This window comes from Callorhinchus milii, unplaced genomic scaffold, assembly GCF_018977255.1.
Source record: "Callorhinchus milii isolate IMCB2004 unplaced genomic scaffold, IMCB_Cmil_1.0 Scaffold4, whole genome shotgun sequence".
NCBI lineage: Eukaryota > Metazoa > Chordata > Chondrichthyes > Chimaeriformes > Callorhinchidae > Callorhinchus > Callorhinchus milii.
Window position 1 is genome coordinate 65,340,079 of NW_024704745.1, and position 18,455 is coordinate 65,358,533.

The following is an 18,455-nucleotide window of genomic DNA, read 5'->3' on the forward strand; positions in this document are numbered from 1 at the left end:
GGTTTCGTCATCAGTGCGCGGCGGAGGCGGCGTGTCTCGAGCTCGTCGGTTAATGATGGGCGCGCGCGGGGCCGGAGGCGGCGGCGGACCGGAGGATCCCGTGTCCAACTACCAGAGGTGGAAGAAGAAGTCCGGGAAGAGGAAGGAGCAGAGCAAACAGCTGAGGAGGCAGCGCAAGAAGAAGCCGGGCTGGCAGCAGGAGCGGGACGACATCGCCCGGATGGTGCAGAAGTATTCGGAGGTAGGTCTGAGCGAGGGCCCGGGCCCGGGGACAGCGGGGGACACGGGGGGCGGGGAATACAGGGGGGACACAGGGGGGGACACAGGGGGGGGAACACAGGGGACACAGGGGGGACAGGGGGCAGGGACACAGGGGGACACGGGGGGGACACAGGGGGACACGGGGGGGGGACACAGGGGGACACAGGGGGGGCAGGGAACACAGGGGGGACACGGGACACACAGGGAGGGACACAGGGGGGACACAGGGGGCAGGGAACACAGGGGGGACACAGGGAGGGACACGGGGAACACAGGCAGGAACACAGGGAGGGACACAGGGGGAACACAGGGAGGGACACGGGGCGGGGAACACAGGGGGAACACAGGGAGGAACACAGGGAGGGATACGGGGAACACAGGGGGAACACAGGGAGGGACACAGGGAGGGACACAGGGGGGACACAGCGGGAACACAGGGGGAACACAGAGGGCAGGGAACACAGGGAGGGACACAGGGGGAACACAGGGAGGGACACAGGGGGAACACAGGGAGGGACACAGGGAGGGACACAGGGGGGACACAGGGAGGGACACAGGGGGCAGGGAACACAGGGAGGGACACAGGGGGAACACAGGGGGGACACAGGGGGAACACAGGGAGGGACACAGGGGGGACACGGGGCAGGGAACACAGGGGGAACACAGGGGCAGGGAACACAGGGAGGGACACAGGGGGAACACAGGGAGGGACACAGGGGGAACACAGGGAGGGACACAGGGGGAACACAGGGAGGGACACAGGGAGGGACACAGGGGGAACACAGGGGGAACACAGGGAGGGACACGGGGAACACAGGGAGGGACACAGGGAGGGACACAGGGGGAAACAGGGAGGGACACAGGGGGCAGGGAACACAGGGAGGGATACGGGGAACACAGGGGACACACAGGGGGCAGGGAACACAGGGAGGGACACAGGGGGAACACAGTGGGCAGGGAACACAGGGAGGGACACAGGGGGAACACAGTGGGCAGGGAACACAGGGAGGGACACAGGGGGGACACAGGGGGCAGGGAACACAGGGGGAACACAGGGGGGGAACACAGGGAGGGACACAGGGGGAACACAGGGGGCAGGGAACACAGGGGGAACACAGGGAGGGACACAGGGGGGACACAGGGGGCAGGGAACACTGAGGGACACAGGGGGGACACAGGGGGCAGGGAACACTGAGGGACACAGGGGGGACACAGGGGGCAGGGAACACTGAGGGACACAGGGGGAACACAGGGGGCGGGGAACACAGGGGCGGGAACACAGGGGGAACACGGGGCAGGGAACACAGGGGGAACACAGGGGGAACGCAGTGGGGGGGGGGGCGGGGAACACAGGGGGAACGCAGTGGGGGGGTCGGGGAACACAGGGGAACACAGGGGGGGGGGCGGGGAACACAGGGGGGGGAGCACAGGGGGAACACAGGGGGGGGGGGCGGGGAACACAGGGGGCAGGGAGCACAGGGGGAACACAGGGGGGCGGGGGGGGGGGGGGGCGGGGAACACAGGGGGCAGGGAACACAGGGGGAACACAGGGGGGGCGGGGAACACAGGGGGAACACAGGGGGGGGCGGGGAACACAGGGGGGGCAGGGAATATAGGGGGCGGGAACACAGGGGGGGGCGGGGAATACAGGGGAACACAGGGGGGGCGGGGAACACAGGGGGCAGGGAACACAGGGGGCAGGGAACACAGGGGGCAGGGAACACAGGGAGGGAACACAGGGAACACAGGGGGCAGGGAACACAGGGGGAACACGGGGGGGGGGCGGGGAACACAGGAGGCGGGGAACACAGGAGGCAGGGAACACAGGGGGAACACAGGGGGCAGGGAACACAGGGGAACACGGGGGGGGGCGGGGAACACAGGAGGCAGGGAACACAGTGAGGGACACGGGGCAGGGAACACAGGGGGGGGGCGGGGAACACGGGGAACACAGGGGGCAGGGAACACAGGGGGGACACAGGGGGCAGGGAACACAGGGGGAACACGGGGGGGGGGGCGGGGAACACAGGAGGCAGGGGACACAGGGGGCAGGGGACACAGGGGGCAGGGAACACGGGGGCAGGGAACACGGGGGAACACGGGGAATACGGGGGGGTGGGGAACACAGGGAGGGACACAGGGGGCAGGGAACACGGGGGGGACACGGGGCAGGGAACACGGGGGAAGACGGGGGACACGAGGGGGGGCAGGGGACACAGGGAGGACACAGGGGGCAGGGAACGACAGCAGGGGAACTGCGGGTGACAGTGGGGGAATAAGGAGCAGGGGCTGAGAATGGGCGGTGAGTACAGGGGGATTGGGTCAAATCCTGGGATCAAGGCTGAGGTAAAGGCCAAAGTACAGAATGCAAGATTTTCTCAGAAGAATTTTTTTCCCTCCAGCACACATCACAAATACTTACTTAGCACAGAGCAAGAGTACTTTCCTTGACACAGTTGGTAAAAGGCACTGCCTATTATGAAGTTGAGCAGTACAGACCAGGAAAGGTCCCAGGCATGATCGCTGGTCTGTGTTGATTTAGGGAACACGGGTATCCTTCATGGACACTCTACTGAGGAGATTTGAGAAAATGATGCCATGGATGAGGGTCTATAGTTATGAGGTGTTATCTATCTATAGTTATTCCAGCCACCAAACCCCGAAACTCTGGAACATCTCCCTCAATGCCTCCACCTTGCCCTCTCCTTCCCCATCTTAAGGTTACGCCCGAAGATCTTCCTCTTCGACCGTGCCTACGTTCACCTCCCCCCGGCTCGGCATCGTGCTCTGCCACTGTTAAGTGCTCTGGGACACTACCCTGCTTGTGAGGCGCTGTATAAATGCAAGTTGTTGTTGTACAGTATTTAATGCAAGTTGTTGTACTTTCCACTGAAGAAGCCAACGTTGTTTTCAGCTATAAGAAGTTTCATTGAGGAATCAGCACATTCCAAAAATTTAAAAATATTGATCCTGGGAATGGAACACTTAGACCAGTGGTGGCCAACCTTCTTGGTCCGCCAACAAAATAAATGTTCTTTATTGAAAAGAGAATAGAGAATAGCACTTTGGGCTACATTCAATTCCTGGTTCTAGAGGTGCAATCTCCTGCACTAGGTTCCGCGACCCTATCACCCCCATCCTTGCCCAACTCTACTGGCTTCCCATCACACAGAGGATACAGTTCAAGATCCTGGTCCTCACTTTCAGAGCCCTCCACGGTCTTCCTTCCCCCTACCTCTGCGACCTCCTAACCCTCTACCATCCTGCTCGCTCCTTCCGCTCAGTGGGCTTCGGCCTGCTTCACGTCTTCTGCCTCACACGCCTCACTATTGGTGGGCGGGCCTTCCGCCACTCTGTCCCCACCCTCTGGAACTCCATCCCACAGTCCCTCCGCCTCACCATCTTCAAGACCCCCCCTCTTCGACCGTGCTTTCGATCTCCCTGATTCCCCCCCTGCCCTCCACCCTCCCCGACCCCCAGCTCGGGCCGAAACTTTGTCCAGCGCCTTGGGACGTCCTCCCGACGTGAAAGGTGCTATACAAATGTCATTTTGTTATTGTTGTTGTAGTTCTTTATATGATTTTTTTAAATGTCAGATTAATTCTAGAAGAAGAGAGATTGGGAGCCGGAACCTGATTTTTATAGCTCCTTTGATATGGGCTGACCAGCATTTTTAATGATATTAAACTGTTAATTACATGATCAGTTATTTGGGAATGTTCAAAGTGGTTCCTTCAATGTTCTTGATGATCCATAAGACCATGTTTGAACATTGCTTTATACTGTATTTTGCAACAAACAAAACAAAGGTTTTGAAAGTCATGCAGTATAAATAGGGGTCAAGTGAAATAGGGAATTTCACCATTAATACGTATGTCTGCAAAATACCTTTTTGGGACATACGGAAAATAAAATAAGGAAAATACCAAATTTCCTTATTTTACTTTAGAATTTTTAATTTGAAGTGCAAGTTAATGGTTAGCTCAATGGGACAATTAGCTTGTCACAGGTTTGCGCAGACTATACAAAGACCTGAACTATATTTGTACCATTGGCATCTTAATTGTAATCTTAATTGTAATTTAATTGTAACATTAATTGTAGCAGAATTTCCATTTGCTGACAGTCTAGCTCAGTAATTATTCCTGCTCAGCAATTCTTCCCACTGCGTTTCCGTGATTGAAGGGTTTGACTTTTTTTTAGAAAGAGTTGAATGTTTCTCATCATGAAATAATATGAAGTACTGGACTGTACAACTGAACTTGTTAATAAATATCTTAAAATTTACATAACTTTAAACTCCATAATTTGTTTATTTGAAAATGTGTGGACGAAGGAAATGTTTTGCCCTGCATAGAAATTGAACCCAGGTCCTCTCGCTCACGAGGCGAGTGCTGTGTCTACTATGCTACAGGACTCCATAATCCGCTACAAAAGGCTGGCTTGATTCTGACATTTCATTACCAAATATGTCACCTAAGAGCCAGGTGATCGGCACTGTGGAAACAGTTCTGTTCTGTACCTCCCTGTGATGGTTATACACTATGTACTCTAGTTCTGGAATCCCTGACTACAGGAAATAATCTTTCCCTTCACACCCTATCTAAGACCCGCTTGCATTTTTCCTAAATGCTTTCTTTGTTGCCCGTCTCTTTGATACTTATCTGATGCCTGAACTGCTTCATATTTTCTTGCCTGAATCTCTCTTTGATAACTATTTTTTGACACCCATTTTAAATGTAATTCCTTTTTTTGTTGCTTCACTGCACTATCTACACTCTTAACCAACCTGGAGAAGATTTTGCAAGTAATCTGTTCTGAAGTGTCTGGAGTGGCTGATGGGTAACTATGAGGAGCAGAGATTAGTTTTGCACAAATTACTCCTCCTCTTAGGGTAGCATCCTTTCAACCCTTCCAAATAAAAATAAAGAGGTTAAGATGAGTGATCCTGCTTTTTGGACGTGCCAAAGGTTTTGCTGATTGGTAGACACAAAAGGTAATCTGTACGAGAATATACACAACTCTTTATCAAAAATAAAATTAATAGCAATAACATAGAATGGAGTTAGTTTCTGCTTTTACTGATCCAGAACAGGAATTGGGTTCTGTGGTGCATGTGATATAATAGAAAAGGAGATGTACAGTAACAGGGATATTAGTCTGTTCTGTTAGTTTTCATCAATCAAATGCTTCATTGCATTTGAAGAAAGTACTTTGTATTCATAAATAATGCATGCTTCGTGAATTATGCATTTGTATATATATGGTAAGTGAGGAAGCCATTGTGTGAATGGAACAAAATATAAGTGGATATCTCACCTGCAGAACACTTTTTTTTGCTTCTCAGGAATATTTACTTAAGTGGAACTTGGTTTGTAATATTTCTTCTGGTTTGTCTATACCTGATCTTGTTTATCAATGCTGATTTGTTAACTAATTCAGCTTCAGAATTCAACTAAATCCTGACCACAGGTTGAATCTTGTGTGTAAAAATAGTTCAATCTAAATGTGGTGAACATTTCACAAAACTTGGGACTCAAACTAGTATAATACTACCTAATCCTGTGGGCTCCTCATTGATTAGACAATACACTGCTGTTTCCGGGCCTTTTTTCCTTTTTCTAATTGATACCCAAACTCACTAATAAGGCTAAGTCGACTAATATATTAAATGTCCTTAATAGAGAATTGGATAAACTCCAGGAGTACCCCAGCTCACATTCCGTCTCCAAGACAAGGCAAGGACTGCTCTGAATGTAGGGGGTGCTGAGGGAGGGTTGTACTGAATGTAAGGAATTCTACTTTGTTGAGCTGTGAAAATCTTGAGTGTAATGTGTTGCACGTACAAATTCTTTCCTCTCTAGATAAATTCCAGCAAGATCACAACATTTTTCGACTTTCCTATATCTAAAAAGACTTCAAAAGGTAAGTGCAATTTTCTAAATGTACTTTTAACCTCCGTTCCCTTCAATATTTCATTTTTGGAAAAAAAATGTCACCTACTTCAGCTGGAAGGTAAGGTTGGGAGAGACTGAGTCTCACTTTGGCAAAATGCTTTGTGATTGACTCCTTGGTGAAGGTTTGTTGTTCTCTTTCTTGTCCTGCCAAGGATCGTTGATTAATACAGCAGTCAGTCAGAGAACTCGAAAGTCACTCCTATTAAGGACTGGTAGGGCAAACCTGTTTCATCTGTCTGCAAGAGAAAATTGATGCAATTTCTGGTTCAGTTCAAAAGGGAATTCTATTTGTAATCCATGCAAAAAATCTGCCTCTACAGCATAATGTGTTATTATGCTGATGTCTATATTTTGAAATAATGTTCAATTCCATTTTTTTGTTAGCAGCCAAAACCCTTCACTCCCTGGCGCCTCCCTACCTCGCTGACCTCCTCACTTCACAATCCACCATTCGACTGCCATTGGCCTCCTGCTTGTCGCTCAAGCCCTTCCCCTCCACCATTGGAGGTTGTGCTTTCAACCACTATGCCCCAAAACTCTGGAACACTCTCCCTTAATCCCTCAGCCTTGCCCGCTCTCTCCCCCTTTTCAAGACCCGCCTGAAAACCTTCCTCTTCAACCGTGCTTATCGTCACCTCCTCACCCTCCCCCGGCTCAGAGTCACTGTTAAGCACTCTGAGACGCCACCCTGCGTGGAAGGTGCAATATAAGTGCAAGTTGTTGTTTCTTCAGAAGCTGACTTTTCCTTCATCTCAACAGCAAAGGGCCTATCATAATGGGGAGGTGTTAATTGTACAATTGGAAATTGTACAATTGGAAAGAATGGAGGTATTACTGTGACACTGTTCGCTGTTGGTCATAATTAATTCTTTCTGTCCTCTTGAAACGCTCAGTGCTCTGAATAAGTGTAAGGACAATATCTAAATGGGCTAAAATGTAATTGGATTTTTAAAATGGTATGGATTTTAGTACACCCATAATCTTGTCCCCCCCCTTCCCCTCATTGTAATTGATCACTTTTCTTATTCACTTGCTTTTCAGCATTGAAGCACAAGAAAACCTTAACTGCAGAGGTTAATGAGCTACTGTATTTTCCTGACACCCCTGGCAATTGGTTTAGTACTAGTTTAAAAGCAAAGCAGTATATTTTCTTAACACCCTCACAATGTCTTGTGACTGAAGCAGATAGACTATCTTTTAACATTGACGATGAACAAGACTGTGGAAATGTGCCTGCAATTATGAGGTGGCTAGATTACCGAGGTGACTGCAAACCGGGTTTCTACTGTATATCAAATGCAAGGATGATTATTGTTATCTACCGTACGGCCTGTCAGTTGAGGGTCGATAAAATGCCAACCAGTATTTTGCGTGGTGTAATTTCCATTCAGCGCTTCCACATTCAGTACCTGTGCACACAGAAAGTGATGCTGGTGGTGGTCTGATGATCTGGAACCTGGCTATTTTAACATGAGAGAATTTGGCTGCATTTTGAAGTGGCTTTCTGTGCATAGTTTTTTGAGAGGGAATGTCTAGGTCCACACTCCAATTGCTCTGTAAGCGAATCTGCATAATCAGAGTGTACTATAATACTATTTCATTGTATTTTTTAAGCAAAAAAATTAAAGCTTCTGAAATAACAACGGTGCTGAAAACTTAAGGAAATCTGGTTTCCTTTGTGTGGTGTATGCAAAATGACAAATCAAATTTGAGAAAATAACTTTTTGAAAGCACTATCATTTTAAGTTGTAGAGCTATTATAGAATATGAATCTTGAAACTGTCCTGTAATAACTTCCAGTTAAAATAATATTGCTCGACACCAATACAACTTCAGTGAGAGTTCAGCTTACTTAAGACAAGTAAGTTAGTTAACTGTTGGTGATACTTTTATTCGCATTTGTTTCAGAACAGCATTTTTAAATTATTTGAGCAGCAAAGTGAAGTAATGGTTTTTATGATTAAAATGCTGCTTGTGTTTGAATAAAAGGTTCAATTTTTAGACATTCTCTTTTCTTTTAAGGCTTGGTGCAAGCTCAGTATCGTATGCCTACTGAAATCCAAAAGCAAGCAATTGGCTTGGCATTGCAAGGGAAGGATATTCTCGGAGCTGCAAAGACTGGATCTGGAAAGACATTGGCATTTCTTATTCCTGTAAGTGATTTAAATGTAACCAAGTAATAGATTGATCCAGTAGATTAGTACTGTTTTATGGCTGATTAATAACCGGTTTAACAAACCGTAGTCAATAAATTATTCTGCTTGCGACTAAATGTGTACCTATCTGCAGATACTAGAATGCTTATACCGCCAGCAGTGGACATCTGACGATGGAATGGGTGCTCTCATCATTTCTCCCACCAGAGAACTTGCATATCAGACATTTGAGACCCTGCGAAAAGTGGGGAAAAATCATGACTTTTCTGCTGGCCTTATTATAGGAGGGAAGGTAGGTCCTGAGGTTTTTTTTAAAAAAAAACTTTTTTTTGTCTGAAACCGACTTTTTTATTGCTAAATTTGTAAATGAATTTTATTCAGCCTGCAGTCTTATCAAAATGGGTTGGTGAAATCTAAACGATTCTGTGAGAGGATGTGTTTTTCCTTTGTATTGTTTTATATATTAAAAAAGTTAGGTTTGTAAATCCTATTTGTACAAAAAAAACATAAATTTGTCTTCAGAATCATAGAATTATACAGCACAGAAGGAGGCCATTCGGCTCATCGTGTCTGTGCCAGCTCTTTCAAAAGAGCTATCCAAATCAATCCCAGCTTCTCTCACCTCTCCTCATAACTAAAGTCCCTAATTTCTGGTACCATTCTGGTAAATCTCCTTTGCACCCTCTCCAATGTCTTGACATCCTTCCTAAAGTGTGGTGCCCAGAACTGAACACAGTCTCTAGCTGAGGCCTAACCAGTGTTTTATAAAGGTTCATCATAACTTCCTGACTTTTGTATTCTATATGCCTATTTATAAAGCTTAGTATCCCGTATGCTTTTTTTAATAGCTTTATCTGCCTGTTCTGCCACCTTCAAAGATTTTATTTATACGAACCCCCAGGTCTCTCTTCTTTCACCCCCTTTAAGATTCTACCATTAGCTTATATTGCCTCTCCTCGTTCTTCTTCCCAAAATACATCACATCAAATACTTTGCATTTCTCCACATTAAATTATATCTGCCATGTGTCTGCCCATTTTACCAGTCTGTCTATGTCTTCTTGCAATCTGCTACTATTCTCCTCACCATTTACTACTTTTCCTAGCTTAGTATCATCTGCAAACTTGGAAATTGTACTCTTTATACCCAAGTCCAGGTCATTTATATAGATTAAAAACAGCAGTGGTCCCAATACCGACCCCTGGGGAACATCACTGCACTCTTCCCTCCAGTCAGAAAAACAACCGTTCACCACCACTCTCTGCTTTCTGTCTCCCAGTCAGTTCTGTATCCATGCTGCCACTATCCCTTTGATACTGTGGGCTTCTATTTCGCTTACAAGTCTCTTATGTGGCACTTTATCAAATGTCTTTTGAAAATCCATATAAACTACATCAACTGCACTACCTTCATCCACTCACTCCGTTACTTCATCAAAAACTCTTATCAGGTTTGTTGACATGATTTGCCTTTAACAAATCTGTGTTGGTTGTCCTTTATTAACCCATATTTTTCTAAGTGAAAATTTATTTTGTCCTGTATTATAGTCTGTAGGAGTTTCCCTACTACTGAAGTTAGGCTGACTGGCCTGTAGTTCCCGGGTTTATCCTTCTGCCCCTTTTTGTACAGCGGAGTAACATTTGCAACCCTCCAGTCCTCTGGCACCATCCTGGTGTCCAAGGAGGATTGAAAGATCGTGGCCAGAGCCTCGTTATTTCCATCCTTACTTCCCTCAGTAACCAAGGATACATCCCATCCGAACCGGGTGACTTATCTACCTTGAGCACCGTCAACCTTTGCAGTACCTCCTCTTGGTTTATTCTTGTCCAATTTCTCTACCCTCTCCTCTGATGCTGTGTCATTCTCTGCATCCTCCTCTTTTGCTTTATTATAGGACAAGTGTTACAAGTCAATTGCCTGACATTGATCGGTTCAGTTTGAGTTTCTGTTTAATTTGGTTTGACCTATGCAGCAAAACTGTAAAGTTGAGCTGGTAACATTTTGCAAAGGGCTGGATTCACATATCCTGTACTATTGCCAATTTTTTGACAAGCTGAATAAATATTTAAGGAAGTTGTTTCCAACCGGTCGATCGTTGCTAGGTGGCATCTCACGCATGTTTAATAAAAACAAGAGGAGGCAGAAGTGATATTTACAGCAGTTTTAACATTAAAGTTTATATTTTTATTTCGATGAAATGCTTTGTGCGTCTGGCTTCTTTTTCAATTTGACTCAGTAATGATGCCATTCTATCGCTGCTGCCGCTTGTGTTTTTGATCGACAGCGCCACACAGTGGCGATCAACTGGTTGGAGACCTCTGATTTAAAGAATAATACTTTACGAATCACTATTATTATTATCTGTTTGATAAAGAATTTGTGAATAACTTGCCATGCATTATTTGCTTATAATAGTTTTTGGACGTGGAGTCTGACAGGATCCATCGCACCAATATTATCATCTGTACTCCCGGGCGTCTTCTGCAACATATGGATGAGACCTGTTACTTTCATGCTTCTGACCTCCAGATGCTTGGTAAGCTTTAGACGTGTAAAACCGTGGCTCACTCCCTAACCTTGTTGAGATCAGTAAACTCAACCTACAGAATGGTGAACCCTGGGTGTACCTGGTCTGAATTCTTATTAAAAATACTTCGCGTGGGGACAAAAAATCCTGGAAGGGACTATTATTTGAACGGAAGGAAAATAATATGTATGGACAATGAAAAGGACCTGGGGGTCCTGATTGACAATAAATTGAAGCACTCCCAACAATGCTTTGTCAGTGAGTAAAGAAAAAACAGATTTTGGGATATATTAAAAGATCAATAGCAAGCTGAAATAGTGGGGTAATCCTAACATAACATGTAGGAGCAGGAGTAGGCCATTCAGCCCTTCGAGCCTGCCCCGCCATTCAATCATGGCTAATCTTCTAATCTAACTCCAGCTAATAACCTGATCCTGCCTTATCCCCATATCCCTTAATCCTGCCACTGTATAAATTATTGATGAGACCACACTTAGAGTACTGTGTACAGTTCTGGTCACCGTAATACAAAAAGGATATTGGAAAAATCAAAAAGATACAGAGGAGGGCAACCAAAATGATTGAGGGAGTGGAAGGACTGGACTATGAGGAGCGACTAAATAAATTGGGCATGTTCACGCTGGAAAAGAGAAGATTGAGAGATGATGTGATTGCTGTCTTTAAGATTCTAAAGGGACAAAACAATATAGATCATGACAGGCTGTTTCAACTTGTCCAGAATAGTAAAACCAGAGGACACGGCCTGCGATTGAAGGGGAGTAAATTCAGAACTAATCTACCAAACACTATTTCAGTGAGCGAATAGTGAACCTGTGGAATAGACTCCCCAGGGAGATGGTCAAAGCAGGAAGTGTTAATTCTTTCAAACACAGATTAGATAGTTTTCTTTGAGGAAATAACATTATGGGATATAGTACACAGATAGTTTGGGACATAAGTGCATGTGAACGCCTGGAAGGTGGAAGGCAAACTAGATGGACCTTGGTCTGTTTTCGTCTAGCATTTATTATGTTCTTATGATTTTTTTTTATGGATTAAATAGCAGTTTAAATGAATTTGCTTAACAACAACAAAACTACATTTGTAAAGTGCCTTTCACGTCGGGAGGACGTACCAAGGCGCTGAACAGTCGGGGATCAGCAACCACTTAAAGATGAAGGAGAGGAGTCTGAGAGTATATGACGATGTTTAAGATTCTGAAGAGGCATGCCAAGGCAAACAGAGAAAACTGATTCCTCTATTTGGGAATTATTCACAAGGAGGTAGGATTATTAGCAAAAAACATACAGTTGGAATTATACGAAATGATGTGGTGTGGACACAGGTCATTCGGCCCATCTAGTTAGTTCTTTTTTTTGCCCGAGAGGGTTTTTAAGGTGTGTAGTTCATTACTACAAACCTGCAATGAGGTTGGGTCATTAGTCATTCAAACAGGAACTGAATAAGTATCTGAATAATAACAGATTAAGGAATATGGGGAAAGATATGGAATGTGGAATTAATACTAAAAGCAACAACAACAACTTGGATTTATACAGCGCCCTCCGTGCTGGACGGCATCTCAGAGCGCTTCACAGTAACGGATCCTGGGGTCGAGCCATAGAGGGGGGGAGGAAGGTGACCAAAGGCACGGTCGAAAAGAAAGGTCTTCAGCAGAGACCTGAAAATAGGAAGAGAGGGGGTGAGGCGAAGGGAGTGAGGAAGGGAGTTCCAGAGCCTTGGGGCATAGTGGCTGAAGGCACGGCCGCTGAGGAAGGAGGAGGCCAGACCCAGTGGAATGAAGGCAACGGGCACTGTTGTGAAGAGAGAAGAGGTCAGAGAGATAGGGGGGTGCAGAGGAATGGAGGGATTTGAAGACAAGGGTGAGGATCCTGAAGTCGATCTTCACTGGGATAGGCAGCCAGTGCAGTCTGGCAAGGACTGGAGTGATTGGGGAGTGGAGTTTGGTGCGGGTGAGAATGCGGGTGGCAGAGTTTTGTATGACCTGGATTTTATGGATGGTAGTGGAGGGGAGACCGTCGAGGAGGGCATTTGAATAGTCCAGCCGAGAGGTGACAAAGGCATGGACTCGGGTTTCAGCGGCTTTTGGAGTGAGTTATTGGCGGAGAACGGAGATGTGTCGGAGGTGGAAGAAAGTGTCGGAGGTGGAAGAAAAGCAGCCACAATGAGTTGAATGGTCTTTTTGTTGAAAATCTTTATTTCTATTGTTGGCACTGTCATGATTTCCACAAAATCTATTGTACAGTTTGTGGATTGTGCATTTCAGGAGAACCGAGATGATTTATGTAATTAATCATATCCTTTCATTGGGACTTTTATCTCTTTTTCCTCTGATTTCAGTCTTGGATGAAGCTGATAGAATTTTGGACATGGGTTTTGCTCAAACAATGAACGCCATTGTGGAAAACTTGCCTAAGAAGCGCCAGACCCTACTTTTCTCAGCCACTCAAACTAAATGTGTCAAGGACCTCGCCCGGCTAAGCCTAAAAGACCCAGAATATGTTTCAGTTCATGAAAATGCTAAATTCAGGTTGGTTGCTTTTTTTTTAATAATCTATTATGGCTACATTGTATAGATGTAGAAGGTCCTTAATTCTGCTTTTTAATTCAGTCACTTTTGTTCTGGTGTATTTACTGATTGCCCTTTTTAAATGTTTCTGTGCTTGAACTAATATTGTTCCTTAATATAAATGGATGATACGGAATCGCTTTTATTTTCTGAAGTTGATGCTGGGCTTGTTGATTTGTAGACATTCCCTGCATTCGGATTACGTTTCGTCTACTCCTGTAAGTCCTCCATCATATGGATCAAAAAAGTATACATTTTTGGAGAACAGTAAATTTCTATAACTTCAGTGATGCAAAATTGGAAAGTTGTCAATTGAGAGAATGGCTCTATCTTGTGTGCCAAGCACTTCTTTTGAAAAGTTTTATGAGCTGTTCTGCTTGACATTTTTAAATGTAAATAAGTTAACTTCTCATTATCTAAGATGATAAAGGCTCTTCAGGGTGTAGATGCAGGTTTAATTTCTGGGAAGAGCTGATCTGATCTAGTTAGCTCGCTCTATTTGATCTTTACATATATTACATTGATCACTGTAGCATGGGAATGGGCCATTTGTTTACTCCACATGAGCCTCCGCACCCCCCTGATACCCTTGCCTATACCCCTTTAGGTTTTTTCCTTTATACCTTTGCACCCTTGGGCTAGGTAGAGAAAAATCAACAACAAATTGCATTTATATGAACAAGTCGTTAATTCCCAGCTTCGCTCCTTCCCCTTCCGCGACTCCCTTCACGAACCTCTCCAATCAGGTTTCCTTGCCACCCACAACATAGATAACTGCCCTGGTCAAAGTGACAAATGACATTCTGTCCATCTGCGACCAAGGCTCCATCTGCCTCCCCCCCCCCCCCCCCCCCCCCCCCCCCCCCCCCCCCCCCCCCCCCCCCCCCCCCCCCCCCCCCCCCCCCCCCCCCCCCCCCCCCCCCCCCCCCCCCCCCCCCCCCCCCCCCCCCCCCCCCCCCCCCCCCCCCCCCCCCCCCCCCCCCCCCCCCCCCCCCCCCCCCCCCCCCCCCCCTGCTCCATGACCCACTGCACCTTCGTCCTCTGCGACGCTCATCTGTTGTTTTGACCTCTCTGCTGCCTCCGTTGACCACTCTATCCTCATCCACCACCTCTCCACTCACCTCAACCTTCTTGGTTCTGTCCTTGAATGGTTCATATCATTCCCTCTCACACCGTCTCCACTTCATCTCCACAAAAGGTTTCTCCTCTAGCCCCCGCACCATCTCATTCGGCGTTCCTCAGGGCTCTATCCTTGGTCCCCTCCTCTTCATTATCTATATGCTCCCTCTTGGTGACATCATTCGCAGACATGGAATCAACTTCCACATGTACCTCTCTGCCTCCACCCTTGACTCCAGAATAACTGCTGTCCTGACAGAATGTCGGTCGGACATCAAGTCCTGGATGAGAGGACTTTCTTCAGTTGAACGTCAACAAGACCAAGGCTCTCCTGATTGGCTCCCGTCAGCGCCTCCACACCTCAGGCGCTAACAGCATCACCATCCGTGGATGCACACTCTGCCTAACTAAGCCAGTCTGGAACCTTGGCGTCCTGTTTGACCCTCAACTATACTTCCTACCCCACACCCGTGCCATGAACCGCTCTGCCTTCCTCCATCGCCCGGCTCTGCCACTGCCTCACAATGCAGGCCGCCAAAACCCTCATACACGCATTCATAATATCCAAACTCCTTGTTTGTCAGCCTCCCCAACTCCTCCCTCCATAGGCTGCAGATCTTCCAGAACTCTGCAGCCTGTGTCCTCTCCCGGACCAGGTCCGGGACCCTATCGCCCCTATCCTTGCCCGACTCCACTGGCTTCTCATCACACAGAGAATATAGTTCAAGATCCTGGTCTTCACCGTCAAAGCCCTCCATGGTCTTGCTCCCCCCTACCTCTGCAACCTCCTAACCCCCTACTATCCTGCCCGCTCCCTGCACTCAGTGGGCTCCGGCCTGCTTCATGTTCCCCGCCTTGCCCACCCCACATTGGCGGGCAGGTCTTCTGCCACTATTCTCACCCTCTGGAACTCCGTCCCGCAGTCCTTCTGCCTCGCCCCCTCCCTTGCCTCCTTCAAGACCCATCTCAAGACTCATCTGAAGATCCTCCTCTTCATGCAGTCGAAGGTTGGATGCCAAACAAGGAGAGGAGATGGGCATAGGTGTGGTCAAAGAAGTAGATTTTCAAAAGGGATTTAAAAATCTATAGATGAGGGGGTGATTTGGAGGGATTGAAGCAGGGGGTTGCAGAGATTTAGAAAGGATGCCGACCAAGGTTCCAACTTCCAATTGCTCTCCAGTTAGACTCTTTCCCTTAATTATCCTCTTGGGTGAATGACTAAGCAATAGCTTTGATGTGATAACTGGGATTGTTAAAATGCACATTAACCTCACTGCTTTGCTTCATGTATGAAGAATTAATTTTTAGGAGGACACCTGGTGTTTGTGGAGCTATACCCCCCAAAAAAAAACAGTGCCCAGAAGAGACAATTTTTTTTAACACACCACATTCCTCCGGCCCCCACACGCGCGAGAACACGCACATGCACATGCTTATTCATTAGGTTAGGTTCGGGAACTCATACTTAGTTTCTTTCAGAGTAAACCTGATCGTCTTTCCAAGCATGTCTGTTATAGATCAATATCACCACACTGGGATCTATCCAGTGAATGAGCCATTGAGATAAGTTATTTTCACTGCACAGTAGATGTGTTTAGCTTTTAATGGTCTTTGTGTTCAGTAGCATTTTTGCCCAGCAGCTATAGTAACCAATTAGGCAGTGCATGAAGGCAATGTTTTTAAAGTTTCATTTCCTTCTAAAGTTTCCATTCAATATGGGAATTTGCTCTCAATTATGTGGGGGAGGTAGGCAATTTATAAGCATTGTAGAAGTAAAATTGTGACATTGGTATTGTTTTCTTTGCCCTTTGCATAATAATAATAATCTTTGCATTTGATATCGCGCTTTTCACATCTTCTAGACGTCTCAAAGCGCTTCACAGGATATACTGTAAAGTGAATTGACTGTATATTTTGTGGGTGAAATGCGGCAGCCAATTGTGCACAGCAGTGTCCCACAAACAGTCATGGATTGAAGTGACCAAATTATTATTTTTTTGTTGAGTGATTATTATCAGGCATGTGGAGTAAGGAAACTTGCCCAAGCTTTTACCCTGCCGGGAATCGAACCCAGGTCTCTCACTTGCAAGGCGAGCACTCTAACCACTGAGCTACAGGACTCCCAAGATACTTAAGACTTTCCCTGATTTGACAACATTGTGTGCTAAACATCTCCAAAAACCAAAAACAATAATAAATTGGTCATTTTCAATCTACGACTGTTTGTGGGACATTGCTGTGCGCAATTGGCTGCCGCGTTCGCCCACAAAAAGTCAATTCACTTTACAGTGTGTTCTGTGAAGCGCTTTGGGATGTCCTCCCGACGTGAAAAGCGCTATATCAAATGCAAGGATTATTATTATTATTATCCATCATTGGATGTGGTATGGATGGTAGAGAACCTGATATCTGTGTTTAGTGTGAATATATGTGTCAGTCTGGCTCTGTTGGTAATGGTTCACCTCTCAGTCAGTAGGTTGTAGGGTCCACCCCATGCTATATTGACACTAAAGCTGGTCAATAGCAGTGGCCGCATTTGAGAAATGCTGCTCTCACTTGGTAACATCATCTGCAGGCATGAAGGAATTGCACCCAGCTCTATCCCTTTGCCTCTACTCGTGATTTGAATACCAATGCTGTTGTGACTGATTGTCTGTCAGACACAAGTACTGGATGAGCTCTAACTTTTTTCATTTGACTAAGTGGCCTAAGCCTCTCTTGCTTCGCTCTGGGCTACATTTCCTCTCCTCAGGTCTTCACCTCACAGAACCAATGTGGAATCTCTTTTGTTCGTCCTTCAAGCCGTATGTTCGGACTCTCACTCACTTGACTTTTCCTTATCTCTGCAACATTGCCTGCCTCTGCCACTATCTCTCCCTTCTACGTTGCCAAGACCCTCATCCATGCCTTTGTCACACCCCACCCTAACTGTGCGCCCTTTTGTTTTATATCTCCCTGCCGATCTACATATCCTCAACGGGTGAGCTTTCAGCTGTTCTACTCCCACTCTATGGAACTCCAACTTGGAGTTCCTCCTCTCACCCATCTCTCCCCACCTTGAGAACTATCTTTTTGACTGCGCTTTTGGTAACCTTTTCCTTCCCCCACTCCCAAATCAGGCAATGGGAAATGCTTTGAGACATCCTCCTGACGTGAAACGTGTTAATTGTTCTTGTGTTGTCTGTTATACTTGTCAGCTGATCTGCTGATCCAAAAGGTGGGTTAGGGGTTGAACACTTCACTTTATATTCAAAAAAAATTCTTATTGGTGAATGCTGGAAAGGGTTAATAAGTATGAAGATTTGTTTTTTTTTAAAAAATGTAGCCATTTAAATGGAAGGGGAAAGGGAAGATAATTTTGCCTAGAAACATAGCAATGGTAATCTTTTGAAAAAATTACAACACAAAAAGATATTTGTGAGTAATACAATCTTTACATTGTGAGAAAGCAGTATTACAATATGACAATTTTAGGAGGAAATAAAGCAGACGAGTGATCAAATACCTTAAATGTTTTGTAACTTGACTTGTCAGAATTTTTCTTGTGCCCTGTGGAAAGTAATTGCAATTATATTTAATTAACTTTCATCCAAACAAGGAATGAGAAAAGTCCACAACCCAGCTAATCCCTTCCCCGAAATTGTTGCAAGGTATCTTCCCACAGATTCCACCCAAGCCATTTATTCTCCTGAGGGTTAGTTCTAAATAAATTCTCACAGGATTAAAAGATTCTTCGGCAAATTGAAATAATAATAATACTTGCATTTGATATAGTGCATTATCACATGTTTTAGACGTCTCAAAGCGCTTCACAGAACACACTTGCTAAGTGAATTGACTATAAA

General features: G+C 46.0%; 1 protein-coding gene across 2 annotated transcripts in view; it reads left to right on the forward strand.

The window, feature by feature from the left end:
* Positions 1 to 18,455, forward strand: part of ddx10 (DEAD (Asp-Glu-Ala-Asp) box polypeptide 10) — a 171,011-nt gene continuing 152,556 nt past the window's right edge. For both annotated transcript variants that reach the window (XM_042334131.1, XM_042334132.1), the window contains exons 1-6: positions 1 to 241; positions 6,126 to 6,186; positions 8,241 to 8,371; positions 8,508 to 8,666; positions 10,790 to 10,910; positions 13,263 to 13,452. In XM_042334131.1, the coding sequence (XP_042190065.1) occupies positions 53 to 241; positions 6,126 to 6,186; positions 8,241 to 8,371; positions 8,508 to 8,666; positions 10,790 to 10,910; positions 13,263 to 13,452 (851 nt within the window). In that variant the 5' untranslated portion in view covers positions 1 to 52. The remainder of the gene's footprint in view (positions 242 to 6,125; positions 6,187 to 8,240; positions 8,372 to 8,507; positions 8,667 to 10,789; positions 10,911 to 13,262; positions 13,453 to 18,455) is intronic.